Source organism: Tamandua tetradactyla, chromosome 7 (assembly GCF_023851605.1).
Source record: "Tamandua tetradactyla isolate mTamTet1 chromosome 7, mTamTet1.pri, whole genome shotgun sequence".
NCBI lineage: Eukaryota > Metazoa > Chordata > Mammalia > Pilosa > Myrmecophagidae > Tamandua > Tamandua tetradactyla.
This window is the reverse complement of record NC_135333.1, coordinates 166600135-166618009: the sequence shown is the minus strand read 5'-3', so window position 1 is coordinate 166618009 and position 17875 is coordinate 166600135. Positions and strand designations below refer to the sequence as shown.

At 38.6% G+C, this 17875-nt stretch overlaps 1 protein-coding gene and 1 long non-coding RNA gene across 3 annotated transcripts in view; one reads left to right on the top strand and one right to left on the bottom strand.

Moving 5' to 3' along the window:
• CFAP54 (cilia and flagella associated protein 54) overlaps window positions 1-17875 on the bottom strand; it is a 335670-nt gene that overhangs the window by 268324 nt on the left and 49471 nt on the right. The window contains exons 16-17 of the mRNA XM_077111714.1: window positions 12277-12405; window positions 11790-11916 (exon numbers count right to left, since the gene is read on the bottom strand). Coding sequence (XP_076967829.1) covers window positions 11790-11916; window positions 12277-12405 — 256 coding nt within the window. The remainder of the gene's footprint in view (window positions 1-11789; window positions 11917-12276; window positions 12406-17875) is intronic.
• LOC143642833 (uncharacterized) overlaps window positions 309-17875 on the top strand; it is a 30155-nt gene continuing 12588 nt past the window's right edge. For both annotated transcript variants that reach the window (XR_013155919.1, XR_013155918.1), the window contains exons 1-2: window positions 309-462; window positions 15817-15892. This is a non-coding gene — a long non-coding RNA (uncharacterized LOC143642833). The remainder of the gene's footprint in view (window positions 463-15816; window positions 15893-17875) is intronic.

Below are 17875 nucleotides of genomic sequence, written 5' to 3'. Positions count from 1 at the left end.
ATTGCTCAAAGTATAACAGGGACATGTCAAAAGAACATAGGATCAGTCTGAAGGCCATCTGCTGGCAAAATATGTGACTTAAAGAATAAAAAAGAATAGTGATGAGGTACTGATTTGAAGGTGTAATGTACCCCATAAAAGGCCATGTTCTGTTAGTCCACGTAGAGGCAGACCTATTGCTGGATGGGACCTTTTGATTAGGTTGTTTCCATGAAGATGTGACCCAGCCCATTCAAGTTGAGTCTTAGTCTCCTTGCTGGGGTCCTTTATGAGAGCATAAAAGACAGAAACACCAGGAGAGAGGGCTTAGAGAGAAAATACTCTGGGAGAGGCAAGAAGGACCCACAGAAGCTGAGAGAGCCATTTTGAAACCAAAATCCAGGAGAGAAGAACCAGCAGACATCATCATGTGCCTCCTCATGTGACAGAGAACCCAGGATGCCAACAGCCCTTCCTCAGAAGGTATCTTTTCCTTGATGCCTTAATTTGGACATTTCCGTGGCCTCAGAACTGTAAATCTGTAGATTAATAAAGCCCATGGTGACTCCCAATCCATGTCTGATATATTGCATTCCAGCAGCTTTAGCAAATGGTAACAGAATTTAAAAGACTGAATTTTAAAAAGGAATCCAATCATAGTGTTACTGAGGAAATAAAAAGGGGGCAGATTAGGTACAGCCCTTCTTTACAAAAGAATGTCATCAAATAAATGTAATAGGAATAATTCAATTAGAAAATCATATTGTATAGCCATTGTAATAATTGATTCAGGAAGAATTATCAAGAGTGAAAGACTTCTGGAGAACAGGATATTCATTCCATCTCAAATTATCACTCTACCTCACAGATCAATTTTTCATTACAACAGGGAGAAGGTACCTTTACAATGGAGAGATCCTATCACTTTAACAAAGTGATAGCACTTTGTCTCATTGATGATAGGACAAAATGACATGTGAAGTCTAAAATGATGCAATGAGATATACACAACATGAAGAATCATGAGGAATCTACCAGGAAAATCCAGATTGTCTGAACATGTCTTAAAATTAGCATAGTCATAGAAAACAAAAAAGTTGAGGTAACAGTTACAGTTTAAAAAAGAACGTAACAACCAACACAAAAGCATGAGTGATCCTTGATTGCATCCTAGATCATTTTTAAAGAAAAACCATTTTCCCCAGAAAGGATATTCTGGAAACAATTATGACAATTTGAAAATTAGCTGTAAATAAACAATATTATTGTATCATTAGTTACATTTCTTAAGGGTAATAATGGTATTATGGTTAGGTAGGAGAATGCCCTTGTTATTAGGAGATAAATGCTAAACCATCTAGGGGTAAAATATTGTAATGTCTAAAACTCACTTTTCAATATGTATATAAGATGTACATATATATGTACACATACATATGTGTATTAGTTAGGGTTCTCTAGAGAAACAGAATCAACAGGGAACACTTGCAAATATAAAATTTATGAAAGTGTCTCACGTGACCGTAGGAATGCAGAGTCCAAAATCCACAGGGCAGGCTGCGAAGCCAATGACTCCAATGGATGGCCTGGATGAACTCCACAGGAGAGGCTCACCAGCCAAAGCAGGAATGCAACCTGTCTCCTCTGAGTCCTCCTTAAAAGGCTTCCCATGATTGGATTTAGCATCACTAATTGCAGAAGACACTCCCCTTTGGCTGATTACAAATGGAATCAGCTGTGGATGTAGCTGACGTGATCATGACCTAATCCTATGAAATGTCCTCATTGCAACAGACAGGCCAGCACTTGCCCAATCAGATGAACAGGTACCACAACTTGGCCAAGTTGACACCTGTCCCTAACCATGACAGTCCACCCCTTGTCAACTTGGCATATATATATATATATATATATATATCACCTTAGACCATACTTAATTTCCAAATGAAAACAAATAAGCACACATTTTTTCTTTTACCTGACAATACTCAACTGTCCTGCATATAACTGGAAACACATTAAATCTCTCCAGAATAGGGTGCAAATCCTTGGGCAACATTCATTCTTAAACTTGATATCTTACAACTTAAATAGTATAACACAAACAAAGCAGCATTACAGTCCTCGTTTCTGAAACTGATCACGTGGTCGAAGTTCATATTTATCACTACCTTCTTCCACTACCCATTCCATGTTCCCTTTCCCCTCAGCAAGCACTTCAGCTGGCCGTGGTTCTTTGCCTGGTGGGGTGACCCAAACCTTCATTCCTGAAGTCTCAGAGCCATTAGTGGTCCTGCCTGGATTGTGTTGTTGCAGTTTTCCATTGATTTTAATCACAGGGCATGGCAGTACTAATAGACGCCCCAGGGGATCTCCTATATTCCAAGAAAACTCTTCTTTACCTCCATTATGTAGTTGCAGTCCTACTTCCTTCTGATAGTCAGGGTCAATTACCCCAGACAATAATGTAATCCCCTTCTTGGTGTGTTGATCCAGAGGCATAAGTAGCCCAAAGTGGCCAGGTGGCAATCTTAACTTCCAGTTCAGTGGTATCACTGTTGTTTCTCCTGGAGAAAGCACACCCTGTTTTGGAACTAAAACCTGTAGACCAGCAGAACTCAGGGTAGCAGGGACAGGAAGCAAAAATTTTCCTAGTGGATCACTAGGAGTAATAGTGAGTGGCACCACACCCATTTCCACCCCTTGGTTCCTGGACCCATGGATCCTGGCTATGGGAGAAACAGCACCATACAGCGGACGCTGATTCAGAGCATACACAGCTTCCTGGAGAACATTACCCCAGCCTTTCAAGTTTTTGCCACCTAGTTGGCACCGTAATTGAGTTTTCAAAAGGCCATTCCACCGTTCTATCAATCCAGCTGCTTCTGGATGATGGGGAACATGGTAAGACCAGAGAATTCCATGAGCATGTGCCCATTCCCGCACTTCATTTGCTGTGAAGTGTGTTCCTTGATCCGAAGCAATGCTATGTGGAATACCATGGCGATGGATAAGGCATTCTGTAAGCCCACGGATAGTAGTTTTGGCAGAAGCATTGCGTGCAGGGAAAGCAAACCCATATCCAGAGTATGTGTCTATTCCAGTTAGAACAAATCGCTGCCCCTTCCATGAAGGGAGTGGTCCAATGTAATCAACCTGCCACCATGTAGCTGGCTGGTCACCTCGGGGAATGGTGCCATATCGGGGGCTGAGTGTGGGTCTCTGCTGCTGGCAGATTGGGCACTCAGCAGTGACTGTAGCCAGGTCAGCCTTGGTGAGTGGAAGCCCATGTTGCTGAGCCCATGCATAACCTCCATCCCTACCACCATGACCACTTTGTTCATGAGCCCATTGGGCAATGACAGGAGTTGCTGGGGAAAGAGGCTGACTGGTATCCATAGAACGGGTCATCTTATCCACTTGATTATTAAAATCTTCCTCTGCTGAGGTCACCCTCTGGTGTGCATTCACATGGGACACAAATATCTTCATGTTTTTAGCCCACTCAGAAAGGTCTATCCACATACTTCTTCCCCAGACCTCTTTGTCACCAATTTCCCAATTATGGTCTTTCCAAGTCCCTGACCATCCAGCCAAACCATTAGCAACAGCCCATGAGTCAGTATACAAACGCATCTCTGGCCAGTTTTCCTTCCAAGCAAAATGAACAACCAGGTGCACTGCTCGAAGTTCTGCCCACCGGGAGGATTTCCCCTCACCACTGTCCTTCAAGGATACCCCAGAAAGGGGTTGTAATGCTGCAGCTGTCCACTTTCGGGTGGTACCTGCATATCGTGCTGAACCATCTGTAAACCAGGCCCGAGTTTTCTCTTCCTCAGTCAATTCACTGTAAGGAACACCCCAAGAGGCCATAGCTCTGGTCTGGGAAAGAGAAGGTAATGTGGCAGCAGGAGTGGAAACCATGGGCATTTGTGCCACTTCTTCATGTAACTTACTTGTGCCTTCAGGACCTGCTCTGGCTCTATCTCGTATATACCATTTCCACTTTACAATAGAGTGCTGCTGTGCACGCCCAACTTTATGGCTTGGTGGGTCAGACAACACCCAACTCATGATAGGCAACTCAGGTCTCATGGTAACTTGGTGGCCCATGGTTAAGCGTTCAGTCTCTACTAAGGCCCAATAGCAGGCCAAAAGCTGTTTCTCAAAAGGAGAGTAGTTATCTGCAGCAGATGGCAAGGCTTTGCTCCAAAATCCTAAGGGTCTGCGTTGTGATTCTCCTATAGGGGCCTGCCAAAGGCTCCAGACAGCATCTCTATTTGCCACTGACACTTCCAGCACCATTGGATCTGCTGGATCATATGGCCCAAGTGGCAGAGCAGCTTGCAGAGCAGCCTGGACCTGTCGCAGAGCCTCCTCTTCTTCAGGTCCCCACTCAAAATTAGCAGCTTTTCTGGTCACTCGATAAATGGGCCGGAGTAGCACACCCAAATGAGGAATATGTTGTCGCCAAAATCCAAAAAGGCCAACTAGGCGTTGTGCCTCTTTTTTGGATGTGGGAGGGGCCAGATGCAGCAATTTATCCTTCACCTTAGAAGGGATATCTCGACATGCCCCACACCACTGGACACCTAAAAATTTTACTGAGGTGGAAGGCCCCTGTATTTTTGTTGGATTTATCTCCCATCCTCTGACACGCAAATGCCTTACCAGTAAATCTAGAGTAGTTGCTACTTCTTGCTCACTAGGTCCAATCAACATGATATCATCAATATAATGGACCAGTGTGATGTCTTGTGGGAGGGAGAAATGATCAAGGTCTCTGCGAACAAGATTGTGACATAGGGCTGGAGAGTTGATATACCCCTGAGGTAGGACAGTGAAAGTATATTGCTGACCTTGCCAGCTGAAAGCAAACTGCTTCTGGTGGTCCTTACTAATAGCTATTGAGAAAAAAGCATTTGCCAGATCAATAGCTGCATACCAGGTACCAGGGGATGTATTGATTTGCTCAAGCAATGATACTACATCTGGAACAGCAGCTGCAATTGGAGTTACCACCTGGTTGAGTTTACGATAATCCACTGTCATTCTCCAAGACCCATCTGTTTTCTGCACAGGCCAAATAGGAGAGTTGAAAGGGGATGTGGTGGGAATCACCACCCCTGCATCTTTCAAGTCCTTAAGAGTGGCAGTAATCTCTGCAATCCCTCCAGGAATACGGTATTGCTTTTGATTTACTATTTTGCTTGGTAGGGGCAGTTCTAGTGGCTTCCACTTGGCCTTTCCCACCATAATAGCCCTCACTGCACGAGTTAGAGAACCAACGTGGGGATTCAGCCAGTTGCTCAGTATGTCTATGCCAATTATACATTCTGGAACTGGGGAAATAACTACAGGATGGGTCCGGGGGCCCACTGGACCCACTGTGAGATGGACCTGAGCTAAAACTCCATTGATCACCTGGCCTCCATAAGCCCCCACTCTGACTGGTGGTCCAGAGTGACGTTTTGGGTCCCCTGGAATTAATGTCACTTCTGAACCAGTGTCTAATAATCCCTGAAATATCTGATCATTTCCTTTTCCCCAATGCACAGTTACCCTGGTAAAAGGCCGTCGGTCTCCTTGGGGAAGACTTAGAGGAATGTTAACAGTATAAATTTGTGGCAGTGTAACAGGTTTCTCCCCCATAGGGACCTGGCCTCCCCTTCATTCAAGGGGCTCAGGGTCTGTAAACCGTTTCAAGTCTGGAAATTGGTTAAGGGGCCGTGACTCTGGGTTTTTGTAATTCAGGTTAGACTTCTGTTCCCTTGACCTAGAACTCTTTTGTTTATACAGCTCCAACAAGAATTTTGTAGACTGCCCTTCTATTGTATTTCTAGGCACCCCATGATTTACTAGCCAATGCCACAAATCTCTGCGTGTCATATAATTTTGATGCCTCCTTTGAGTTTGTTGTCTATTATAATACCCACATCTACCCTGTCTTTGGTGATTAAGTGCTGCCACCTGGCTTCTGCCAACTTGGGATCCTGTCATCCCCATTGTGTTTAAGGATTCCAGCTCAGTGACAGCAGTTCCTACAGTAATATCTGACCTACAGAGAAGTGCAACCACAGAGCTCTTGAGGGATGATGGTGCTAGTCTCACAAATTTATTTCTCACTGTTCTGGTAAAAGGTGCATCCTCTGGACATTCCTGGGGTGTAAGAGCAGGCTTTGCATGATAAATCCACTCTAACATCCCAATCTCTCTAAGCCTCTGGATCCCCTCATCTACATTATACCAGGGCAGTTCTGGCATTTCAACCTCAGGTAATGTTGGCCACCTTCTGATCCATGTTTCAACCAACCACCCAAACAAGCTGTTAACACCTTTTCTAACTGCTCTAGCTATAACATTGAATGCAGAATCTCTGCTTAGTGGGCCCATATCAATAAATTCAGCCTGATCCAGCCTTATATTCCTTCCACCATTATCCCACACTCTTAAAATCCATTGCCACACATATTCCCCTGATTTCTGTCTATATAAATTGGAAAACTCACACAGTTCTTTTGGAGTATAACGCACCTCCTCAAGTGTGATACTTTGCACCTCACCTTTAGGGGCCTGTTGGGACTTTAGTCTAGTTATAGGTCTAGAAGAAATGAGGGGTGGTGGGGGTGGGTCATGAAAAGAATTAGAAATATCTTCCAAGCCATTTGCTTCAGGGCTTTCATTTGCAGTTTCATCTGGTGAAACAGGATTAATAACTCTAGGGCTAATCCCTTCAGGAGGAGGTTGGGTGGCCAATTCCTCAAGGCAGGCAGGAGGTGGGGCGGCTATGTCCTCAGGGCAGACTATTACAGGGTTATCTAAAGAAGGCTCAGCATGGTCTAGGGTTTCAACCTCACCCCCAACATCATTATCAATCCATATGTCACCATCCCATTTTTCAGGGTCCCACTCCTTTCCAATCAATGCCCTCACTTTAACGGCAGACACCATGCAAGACTGAGATTTCAGTTTACGTTGTAAAGTTGCTACTCTAACAATAAGATTCTGAGTCTGATTTTCAGAGATCTCAAGTCTACGGCTACAGGAAATAAAATTTTCCTTCGGGATACTCATAGAAACCTCTACATCTTTCAGACGGCACTTAAGCTTCTTGTTTGAAGCCTTAAGCCCATCCCTTTCACCCTTTAATGTAGACAGTGTATCTAACAACAACCAACCAACATCTCTATAACTCTCATTCCTACAAAACTGTGTAAAGGTGTCAAAAACATTATCCCCCAGAGTCTGGCTTCGTACAAGCGAAGCATTAGGAGAATCGAATGATGATATTTTGACTATCTCCTTTGCCAACTCAGTCCATGGATTGGGAGTGTCATTCTGATTACGGGAATCAGAGTCCTTAGTGTCTCTGAGCCCAGTCAGAGTAGAAAACCATTCATAAAAACCCATTTTTAAGATTCTGTTCCTTAAGAACCACTCCTGGTACCAAGATGTATTAGTTAGGGTTCTCTAGAGAAACAGAATCAACAGGGAACACTTGCAAATATAAAATTTATGAAAGTGTCTCACGTGACCGTAGGAATGCAGAGTCCAAAATCCACAGGGCAGGCTGCGAAGCCAATGACTCCAATGGATGGCCTGGATGAACTCCACAGGAGAGGCTCACCAGCCAAAGCAGGAATGCAACCTGTCTCCTCTGAGTCCTCCTTAAAAGGCTTCCCATGATTGGATTTAGCATCACTAATTGCAGAAGACACTCCCCTTTGGCTGATTACAAATGGAATCAGCTGTGGATGTAGCTGACGTGATCATGACCTAATCCTATGAAATGTCCTCATTGCAACAGACAGGCCAGCACTTGCCCAATCAGATGAACAGGTACCACAACTTGGCCAAGTTGACACCTGTCCCTAACCATGACAATATGTCAATGTGTAAATATATGCATGTATCTGCATTGCAAAAAACAGTAAATCTTAATAAATGGCAAATTACTAATAACTGGTGGTTATGATAGGTGGTGTTCATTATACCATTCTTTTTAATTTTTTGTCGGTTTGAAATTTTTCAAAATAAAAAATTAGAAGGAACAGTTTTCACTGTTAAATCTTCCAGTACTCTTTAACTTTCAAGGGGGAAAGTTCAATTTTTAATTTTCTTTTTACACTGTATTTGATAAACACAAAAAACACATTTTTGTATTTATGTTATAAAGTATATTAATATAATTAACACATATAAAACACCACCCATCCCCAAAACTAGAATATAACCAGTAACTTGCATCTACCTGTATGTGCCTCTCTTATGCCATTTCCCTGTCACCTCCACAAAGCAAGCATGACCCTAAATTCTATACTATCATTCTCTATAATTTTATATAAAGAGGATATCATTAAATCTGAAAACATAGGTAAATATATACAATGTCATCAAGGATATCGTCAATTCCTGTTTCCAGACTTTACAGACCACCTGCCATTTTACCATGCTAGACAACTATAATTTTCTACAAATAGTTTATTTATATACAACCATGCAATTTGTTAATTATATAGTTTATTGATTATCATATGTATTAATACATATTAATCACACATAATCTATTGTATGCCTAAGGAATACCTTGATTAGTTCTGTTTATTTTTATTCTGTTTAAAATAGTACCATACTGAATGTAGTCTTCTAGAACTTACTGTAATAAAATCAAAACTATGTTTCTAGGATTCATTCCTGTTGGTCATTTTTTACTGCTACGTAAGATTCCTATGTGAACATACCACAGTTTATTCATCAATTCTCCTATTAATGAACATTTCAGTTATTCCCAGTTTTTTGTTATATGAACATTGTTTCAGTAAACACCCTAATGTCTGTCTTTGATGAACATGTTCAACAAATTTTCTTGCGTATATACCTAGATGTGGCATTTCTGGGTCATAATGTAGCTCAACCTTACAAGATAATTTTATTGACCACAAGTACTTTCTCTTCAATGAAAGGTATACTTATGTGTTTCACCCATTTTTCTATTTGGCTTCTTCTTTTATTGATGTATTGTAATTCTTTGTACTTATTTGTCAGTTAACTGACATACTAATCATATTAATTTTTTGTCAGTAATATAAACCACAAATATATTCTCCTAAATTGTGGCATGTTTTTCATTTTAGTTCAAAAAATTTTTTCATTAATAATGACCAGAAATTCTTAATTTTAATACAGTAAAATTTATAATTTTTTTTCTTTCAGGATTAGAACTTTCTGAGGATTAGAACTTTCTGAATCTAGAAATATATTATCCTGGGCTAGAAATATATTCTCCTATAGATTCTTCTAAAAGCTTTAAGAATTTTTTTTTTACATATAACTCTTTAATACATCTGGGAGATATTTTTATGTATAGAAAAGTAAGGAATGTAATTTCATTTTTCCTATATGGATATCCAACTATTCCAGTGGGATATATTATTACTTTGAAACAAAATTTGAAATACAGTAGAATGTGACCACACACACTCACACACACACACTTGTTTTTTTCCTTCAGGAAAATCTTAGTTATTTCAGGCCCTTTTTCCTTCTATCTATCTTTTGTAAAAAGTTTGTCAATGTAGTAGATTCAGTTGTCAACTTGGTCAGGTGAAGGTACCTAGTCCTATTGCTGTGGACATGAGCCAATGGTATGTGAACCTCATCTGTTGCTGATTACATCTGCAGTTGGCTAGGAGGCATGCCTGCTGCAGTGAATGACGTTTGACTTAATTGGCTGGTGCTTAAATGAGAGAGCTCAATGTAACACAGCCCAAGCACCTCAGTATACCTCATCTCAGCACTCGCAGCTCAGCCCAGACCTTTGGAGATGCAGAAAGGAATCACCCTGGGGAAAGTTCTTGGAACTCAGAGGCCTGGAGAGAAGGCCAGCAGAGATCATCCTGTGCCTTCCCACGTAAGAAAGACCCTCAGATGAAAGTTAGCTGCCTTTCCTTTGAAGAATTAACAAAATAAATCCCCTTTTATTAAAAGCCACTCCATCTCTGGTGTGTCGCATTCCAGCAGCTAGCAAACTAGAACAGTCAAGATCTAAAAAAAAATACTCTACTTGGATTTTTGTTGTAATGCATTGACTATAGCAATTTGAAGAAAACTGTCATCTTTATGATATTTGGTCTTCTTGTCCATAATCAAATGCTACATATCATAATTCATATAGTTCTTTAATATTCTTCAATACAGTTTTATAATTTTTGCATTCTTCTGGATCTTTGGTTAGATTAAATCCTTTTGAACCTCATAGTTTTTTAAAATGTTGTCTTTTTAAATTATGTTTCTAACTGCTTGGTATTGGGTATAGAACTACTATTATGTAGTATAGTATATATGCTGCTATATATATATATATATTTCTGTGAATACCTGGTAGATTCTTTTGCATTTTATAGGTGGACAATGATATCATCTGGAAATCATATAGCTTTGCTTCTTCCTTTTGAATCCTTATCTTTAGATTATTTTTCTTGTCTTCCTGCATTGGCTATTATCTACAGTACAGTTATTTTTTTCATTTTCCTGCACTGATCAGAGTCTACAATGTACTTATATTGCACTCTTTTAAATTAACTACAATCTGATTAAATGTATTTAGTTCTGTATATGATGTGACATCCAAATGTTTTGGGTGGAAATCAAAGGTCATGTTAGGCTGGAAAATTTAGCTCTATTCCATAATTACCAATGATTTAAAATAGGATTATGAATACTGGCTATATAATCATGCAAAGAGTAGTACAGCATTGTCAAAATTTAACCTAATACAGAAAAGCTTTTAGACCTAAAGATGTTAAACTTTACTCTGAAACTCAGACATATGTGTTATTTGTATATATATTAATATTACTGCTGGCATTTTAAAAATATATATTTTGACTTAATTACTGATAATGAGGTAATAACAACCTACAACTTATATCCATCACATGTGTCCTCTGATACTGCCATTAGAGACAGAGATGCCTTTCTAAGTTTTTTTCGACAGCTTGCAGGATGAAGTACAAACTTCTTAGGTCTTTCAGATTAAACTGTGACCTACCTCTCTAGGTTTAACTCCAGCCATTAGAGAATTCCAGCAGTTTCTGATTTGTACTATGCAATTGTCTGCTTCCAACTTCCCTCTAGCTAAAATGACTGCTTCTTTTCCTCCCTTCTTCATAAAGATAACTTCTACTAGCTTTCTGACCAACCATCACTTCCTCCAGGAAACCATCCTGACTTCCTTATCTCATATATGTGTCCCTCTTCTGTGTGTCCATAACAAACACTCTGAGCACCTCTCCATAACAACATTTATTAATCTCTACTCACAGCTGATTTACTTCCCTAGAAGCTCAAAAGCAGACACTATGTCTTATTTGTACTAACCCTACTATGGTATGTGGATCTTCACAGGTACTCAGTAAATGTCTTCTCAATTGAATTAACAAAATACCAATAATTTACTATAATGCAAGCAAACATAATTAATTAAAGTATTTTTAAAAGTGTACTAATTAAAAAAAAAAGGGCAGGTCACAGTGGCTCAGCAGGCTGAGTTCTCATTCACTATGCCAGAGACCCAAACAAAAAGGAAAAAAAAAGTGTACTAATTGATTTCCTATACAAATAGGAAAGGAATAATGTAAGTTATCTATAGTGACTAGTCAGAGAAGTTGAGAAAAAAGTAAAAACAAACAAAAAAATGTATTTGGAAAATACCTAGTCAACAAGAACACAATTTACAAATTAAATTGATTCTACACTTAAACTTGCTTAACACTGATTCAGGACAACATTTTCACTTTGAAGACTCTTACCTTTCAGTTGGTCAAGCAGCACAACAGCTATTCGGTGCTGAGCTTGAATTAATTCAAGATGTAAATCCATCATGAAACTATTTGTTGTTACTGGTTTGTAAGTATTACCACACACATCTTGGATGTACTTTGGTCCAATAGAGTTGATGTAAAAATAAAAAAGAAATACAGTTATCAAAACATTCTGAAAATAGCTCTATCCTCTTATCCCTCAAGTTATCTTTAAACACTAAATTCTTCACTCTTGACCCTTTGTAATCTGGCTACATGGTAATAAATCTGTTATTAGAAATCATCAGTAGTTTCGTAACTGACAAATCCAAAGGCTGCTCACTCACTTTGATTTCTTCTGGGAAGAGGGGAATATATTTCTGACCTATGATAGGGGAAACATCACAAATCATACTTTACTCAACTACTTTCAAGGCCAGTCCTTCTCCTAGCTAAAAAAATTTCAATCTAATATAAGATTTTTTCCCATTCTTACCTTGGTATAGCAGTGGTCAATCACTGATGATCCATTTGGCAAAGTCACTAACATGCAATTCACATTTATCCCACCAATTACTTTGTCAAGAAGCTCATAAGCAATATACAACTGTTCCTCAGGTTTTTTCTAAAATAATATTATAAACAAAAAAAGAGAAAAAATAGAAAAATCATATGCAAAATTTCCAAACACCTTTTAACAATAATCTAAAAGCAACAGAAATTTAAATAGTTTACCCAATATCAACAACATTGTATATCTTAGGTTTGTCTTTGATTAAATGTGGAGTACTATCAATAAAGATGAAAATGTTTCATCATTTTTTCAAATATAAGATAAAATTTTCACATACATGTACATAATTTCAATTTGTAGTTTTCAAAATTCTGTTTGTGCCAAATGTACAAGTCAACTTTAAAAACAGAACTCATATAATTTGCCATTTTCACATATTTTATTTTCAAAAGAAACATAGGTTGACTTTTTTTTCATCTGGAATCTCAGAGCTGGAACTTAAGACTTAGATTGGCAACAAAGCCAATCGTCTGCATCATGATTTTCAAAAACTAAAAACCCTTTTAATATAATTTCTCACATAGATGGATAAATATGGAGAATACTATAAAGAACAACCAATTTTTCTCAAACTTTCAAATTTTCTCCAGATTCATTTTAGGAAGTAAAACACGCATGCATGTAATTGAAATTGCTCGTATAATTGTCCACAGTGCCATTCTTCTCTGCCCCAGAGGTGGCCACTATCATGAATTTGGTGTTTACCATCCTTTGCATATTCTAAAAGTTTTACTACATGCATACGTGTTCATTAACAATACGGAGTGTTGCTTTGTGTATTTTTAATTCTCTCAAATTCTACAGTCTGCTTTATCCACTTAGCCATATGTTGGTGGTGTATGCAACTCAATGTGTCAGTCAGAGTTCGGTCATGAATACAGAGCTACTCTAGTTATTCCAAGCAGGGAGGGATATAATGGGAGAAGCAGAGAAAGGTATCATCATTAGAAAGCATGAGGGGCAAAGATCAAGGAAACTGCCAAAGACAATTTTCCTGCATGCGATTCTCAAAAGCCTGCTTAGAAGCCTCTGGGAATTTAAGAATCTCTAGAGGACTGTTGACAACAACCACAAATACCCACCAGACGGAAGGAGCTGAATTACAAGAGCTTGCAATTCACATCTGCATCTGCCACTGGAGAATAAGAATTCTTTCTTCCTTTCTGCATTAAAAATTAATGCAAATGTCCCTCACTGGAAGACTAATCTAGAACCATATGGAAATGAGACGCTGGGAAATGAAGTTCCAGGTTCCCCTATACTTCACAGAAGACTATAGAAGGAGGTGGCTTGAGAACAAGGTTACAGTTCAGGCCATTGTAGTTCATTTTCTTCAGGTAAAATGTAGTTTATCCATTCTTCTGTTGATGGACATTTATATTACTATTACTTAAGATGCTGCCATGCATTGTATTTGCATGTTGTTCTAGTTTGCTAGCTGCCAGAATGCAACACACCAAAGACGGATTGGCTTTTATTAAAGGGATTTATTTTGTTAGTTCTTCAAAGGAAAGGCAGCTAACTTTCAACTGAGGTTTTTTCTTACGTGAGAAGGCACAGGGTGATCTCTACTGGCCTTCTCTCCAGGCCTCTGGGTTCCAAGAACTTTCCCCAGGGTGATTCCTTTCTGCATCTCCAAAGGCCTGGGCTGAGCTGCGAGTGCTGAGATGAGGTATGCTGAGGTGCTCGGGCTGTGCTACATTGAGCTCTCGCATTTGAGCACCAGCCAATTAAGTCAAACATCATTCACTCCTAGCCTACTGCAGATGTAATCAGCAACAGATAAGGTTCATGTACCATTGGCTCATAGCCACAGCAATAGAACTAGGCACCTTCACCTAGCCAAGTTGACACCTGAATCTAACTACCACATGTGAATAAAAGAAAGGTTGATACTTTCTCTACAACCCTTATACATTTTATTCCCTCTTCTTTTTACTCAGCTGTTAAGACCTTTACAACACACTGAGCAGAAGGATGACAGAAATCCTTATGTTATTATATCAATGTAAAGGGACTGCTTCTAATCTTTTACTTTAAGAATCTGTTGAAAGTCCTTGGATAATAAATACCCTTGATTAAATATATAAATTATCTTCTTTCCTAAATTGCTAAGAGTTATTTTTAAAAGGATAGTTGTTGAATGTCCTTTTTTGCATCTCTTTATCTAATGAGGTGAGTATATTTTTTCCTTTAATCAGCTAAGGTAGCATATTGTATTACAAATTTTCTAACTTTAAATCATCTTGTATTCCTGGAATATATTCAATTTGTCTGCGATACATATTCATTTGAATATTTATATATATATATGTATATGAACATATTTTCCATATATACTTACATATTTATTTTCCATTCTAGAATTATAGGCCCAGGATCCCTTTTTATTTTAATGTATCTGTTTGGAGATTCCCAACCACCCAACTAGTATAAATTCAAATAATCCACCTACTTGAGGACAGGCCTAAAATTATAAATCATTAGGAAAGACTTTCTCCCATCTACTCCCTTCTCATTACCCAAATTAAGATATCTCCTTACATAAATATTCAGATTTTTTTCCTAGTCTACCTTTCCTGAGATGTGATCATCTGCAGGTTTTAAATTTATGTGGGCAGTCTCAGTTCCCAGTAAATTTATGTGGGCAGTCTCAGTTCCCAGTAAATTTATGTGGGCAGTCTCAGTTCCCAGCCTCATCTCTTGTCCCCGGATGGCTGTAAAAAAGCCACGTTTCTTCGTAATTGAGTCTCTCGACTCCAGCCCTGCCAGCTTCTGCAGCATCTGTTCATGAACTCACCATTCTAGTTTTCAATTCTCCTTTCTACCTTGGCCCCTGGGATTTACCTTGCTTTCTTATGGACTCTTATTATACACTTGAGATGGTCCATTAAATTCTGTACAAAATTTCTTGGTATTTTCTAGCAGGAAGGTTTTCCAGTAATTAGCTTGCAACATTGCCAGAAAAAAAAAGAAATCTCTAAAGGTGTCATTTTAACATCAAAAAATTTCAAAAACCCCACATACTTCCACATCCTTTTACCATCATCATTGTAATGATCATGTTTTGTTCATCATCATCACAGCTAAAACTTGCAATCACTTCTCGGCCTTTTGGCTAAGATCAAGTGTAAAATTTCCCATGTGCCAGATACTGTGCTAAATGCTTTACATAGATTAATCATTTAATTTCACACCCCCATGTTGTAGATACTTACCAGTTAATATAATTTTATAATCCGGTGATTGAAAAATAGCTATTATGTATTCAGTGAGCTATTAAATAAATTTTTATGTAATAACAATAGTACCTCACATATTTAAAAAAAATAGTACATACATATTTGCAAGACACACAATTTATCCCATCTACAGGTTGCTAAATTAGGAAATGGATTTGTGGACTCTGCTTGCAACAGTAAATTCTATCTTCCTCTTCCTACTTTACTCCCTTCCATACAGGTTTGAGAACCCCAGGCAGAGGTTAAGTGTTCTATATGAAACAAAACAGAAAAACCAAGTAGCTACCATGTATCAGGTACTGATTTCCATAGCTTTACAAATATAGTTCATGTAATCTGTATAACAATCCAATGAAATAGTTACTACGCTATTCTAATTTAACAGATGGCAAAACAAACTGAAATAAATGAAATAATTCACTCAAAATCATACAAGTAGTCAATGTCAGAGTCAGGATTCAATTCCAGGTCTTCCATCAACAATTTCTGTGTTCATAGATCACACCACTAAATCATCTCTAGCACATCCACCATCCACTCCAGTACAGCTGTGCAGGCTGTACACTGAACAATTTTAGAGAGTGCCATTTGCACTCTAGGAATCACAGATTTGTACCATTTATTTTGACACTCTCCCAGCAGATGGTAGGAAAGGCATCTGGAGGAAAGGGTGCATTTTTCTAAGCTAAATAATAGCAAAAAGTCATAAATAGCCTTTGGCTTCTAGGTTGTGGAAAAATAGCCACCTTCTAAGAAAGCCAATTATACTAATTGCTTTGATTGCTAGAAACTGTGCATCACAAACCAAAATCTAGCCCTTCGTAATCTCCACTAATATTCCTATTCTTCCCTCAGAGAAAAAGTGCTGGCCCACCAATGCAGTCGTTCTCAAACTCTAGTGCCCTTAAGAACTACCTAGGGAACTTTAAAGAGGCATATTCCTGGAAATAGGAACTTTTAAGAACCCCACACCTGAAGTTATGATTCAATATTTCTGGAGTAGGAAATAGGAAGTTGCATATTTAAAAGCATCCTAAGTGCTCCCTGGAAAACCATTTGCATACTTCTGTTATACCTCCCTAATTCCTTACACAGGTCCAACACTCTCTGTTCTCAAGGTTTCTCAACTCTAGCCCTCCAAAAAAACACAATACAGCCCAATACAGTCCTCCAATACAGTCATAATGATATTTGATTGGTACACAGTTTCTTAAGATTGTATCTGTTATACCAAGTGTGGCAGAGGTATAAATAAAACAACACTTCTAAAATTATACATATTCTTATATTTTAAAGGGCTGTCACATATTTCTCTCAAAGGCTGAAAATGGCATACTATTAAAAGCCAATAAAAGTGGTTTACACCGATAGGTCCAGCGCCGACCCTGTGTGCGGGACGGGTGTGGTAGCCGCAATGAATTGATCTGTGGCCTGTCTGACACCCAGCAGAAGTTTACCAGCCCAACTTCATAGTGAAAATGCATATTAAGACAATCATTCTTGAGGGATTCAAGTCCTATGCCCAGAGAACAGAAGTCAATGGTTTTGACCCCCTCTTTACTGCTATCACTGGTTTAAATGGCAGTGGGAAGACCAACATATTGGACTCCACTTGCTTTTTTGCAAGGCATCTCTAACCTGTCTCAGGTCAGAGCTTCTAATTTACAAGATTTAGTTTATAAAAATGGGCAGGCTGGCATTACCAAAGCCTCAATGTCAATCACCTTAAATTAAATTAAATTAAATACAGCTCTTATCTGAATGTATTACAATCAAAATGTCATTAATTCGCTTACCCTAGAGCACAATTATTCTTGTCTCAGGACATTTATCTTTCCTGTCCTTCCTACCGTCACCAGTGCTCCCTCTGCTTGGACCAGTCTCAGTTAATGTGGGTCATTACTATTCAGTATTCTACTGGAAGATATTTTCCTACCCACAAAAAAACGTAAATTTTTCCCATTAAAAGCATTCATAAGCCAAAAAAAAAAGTGGTTTATACTTATACAGTAGAAAAATATTTGTATACCAATATCATGAAGACACTTTTTTAAGCAAGAGGCAACATAGCATAGTGCTAAAAGCTTGGATTTTAAAGGCAATAAATGTAAGTTCAAATCTCTGCTCTATTATTTATTGTACAATCTTAATCAAAATGGATTTATCAGTGAAAATGATAGCTCTATGCCTATGCAAATCAATGAGTATCAGAAACAAATTTGAGAGAAAAAAATTAAGCTGCAGAAGAATACATGCAGGATGACACTATTAAACATAGG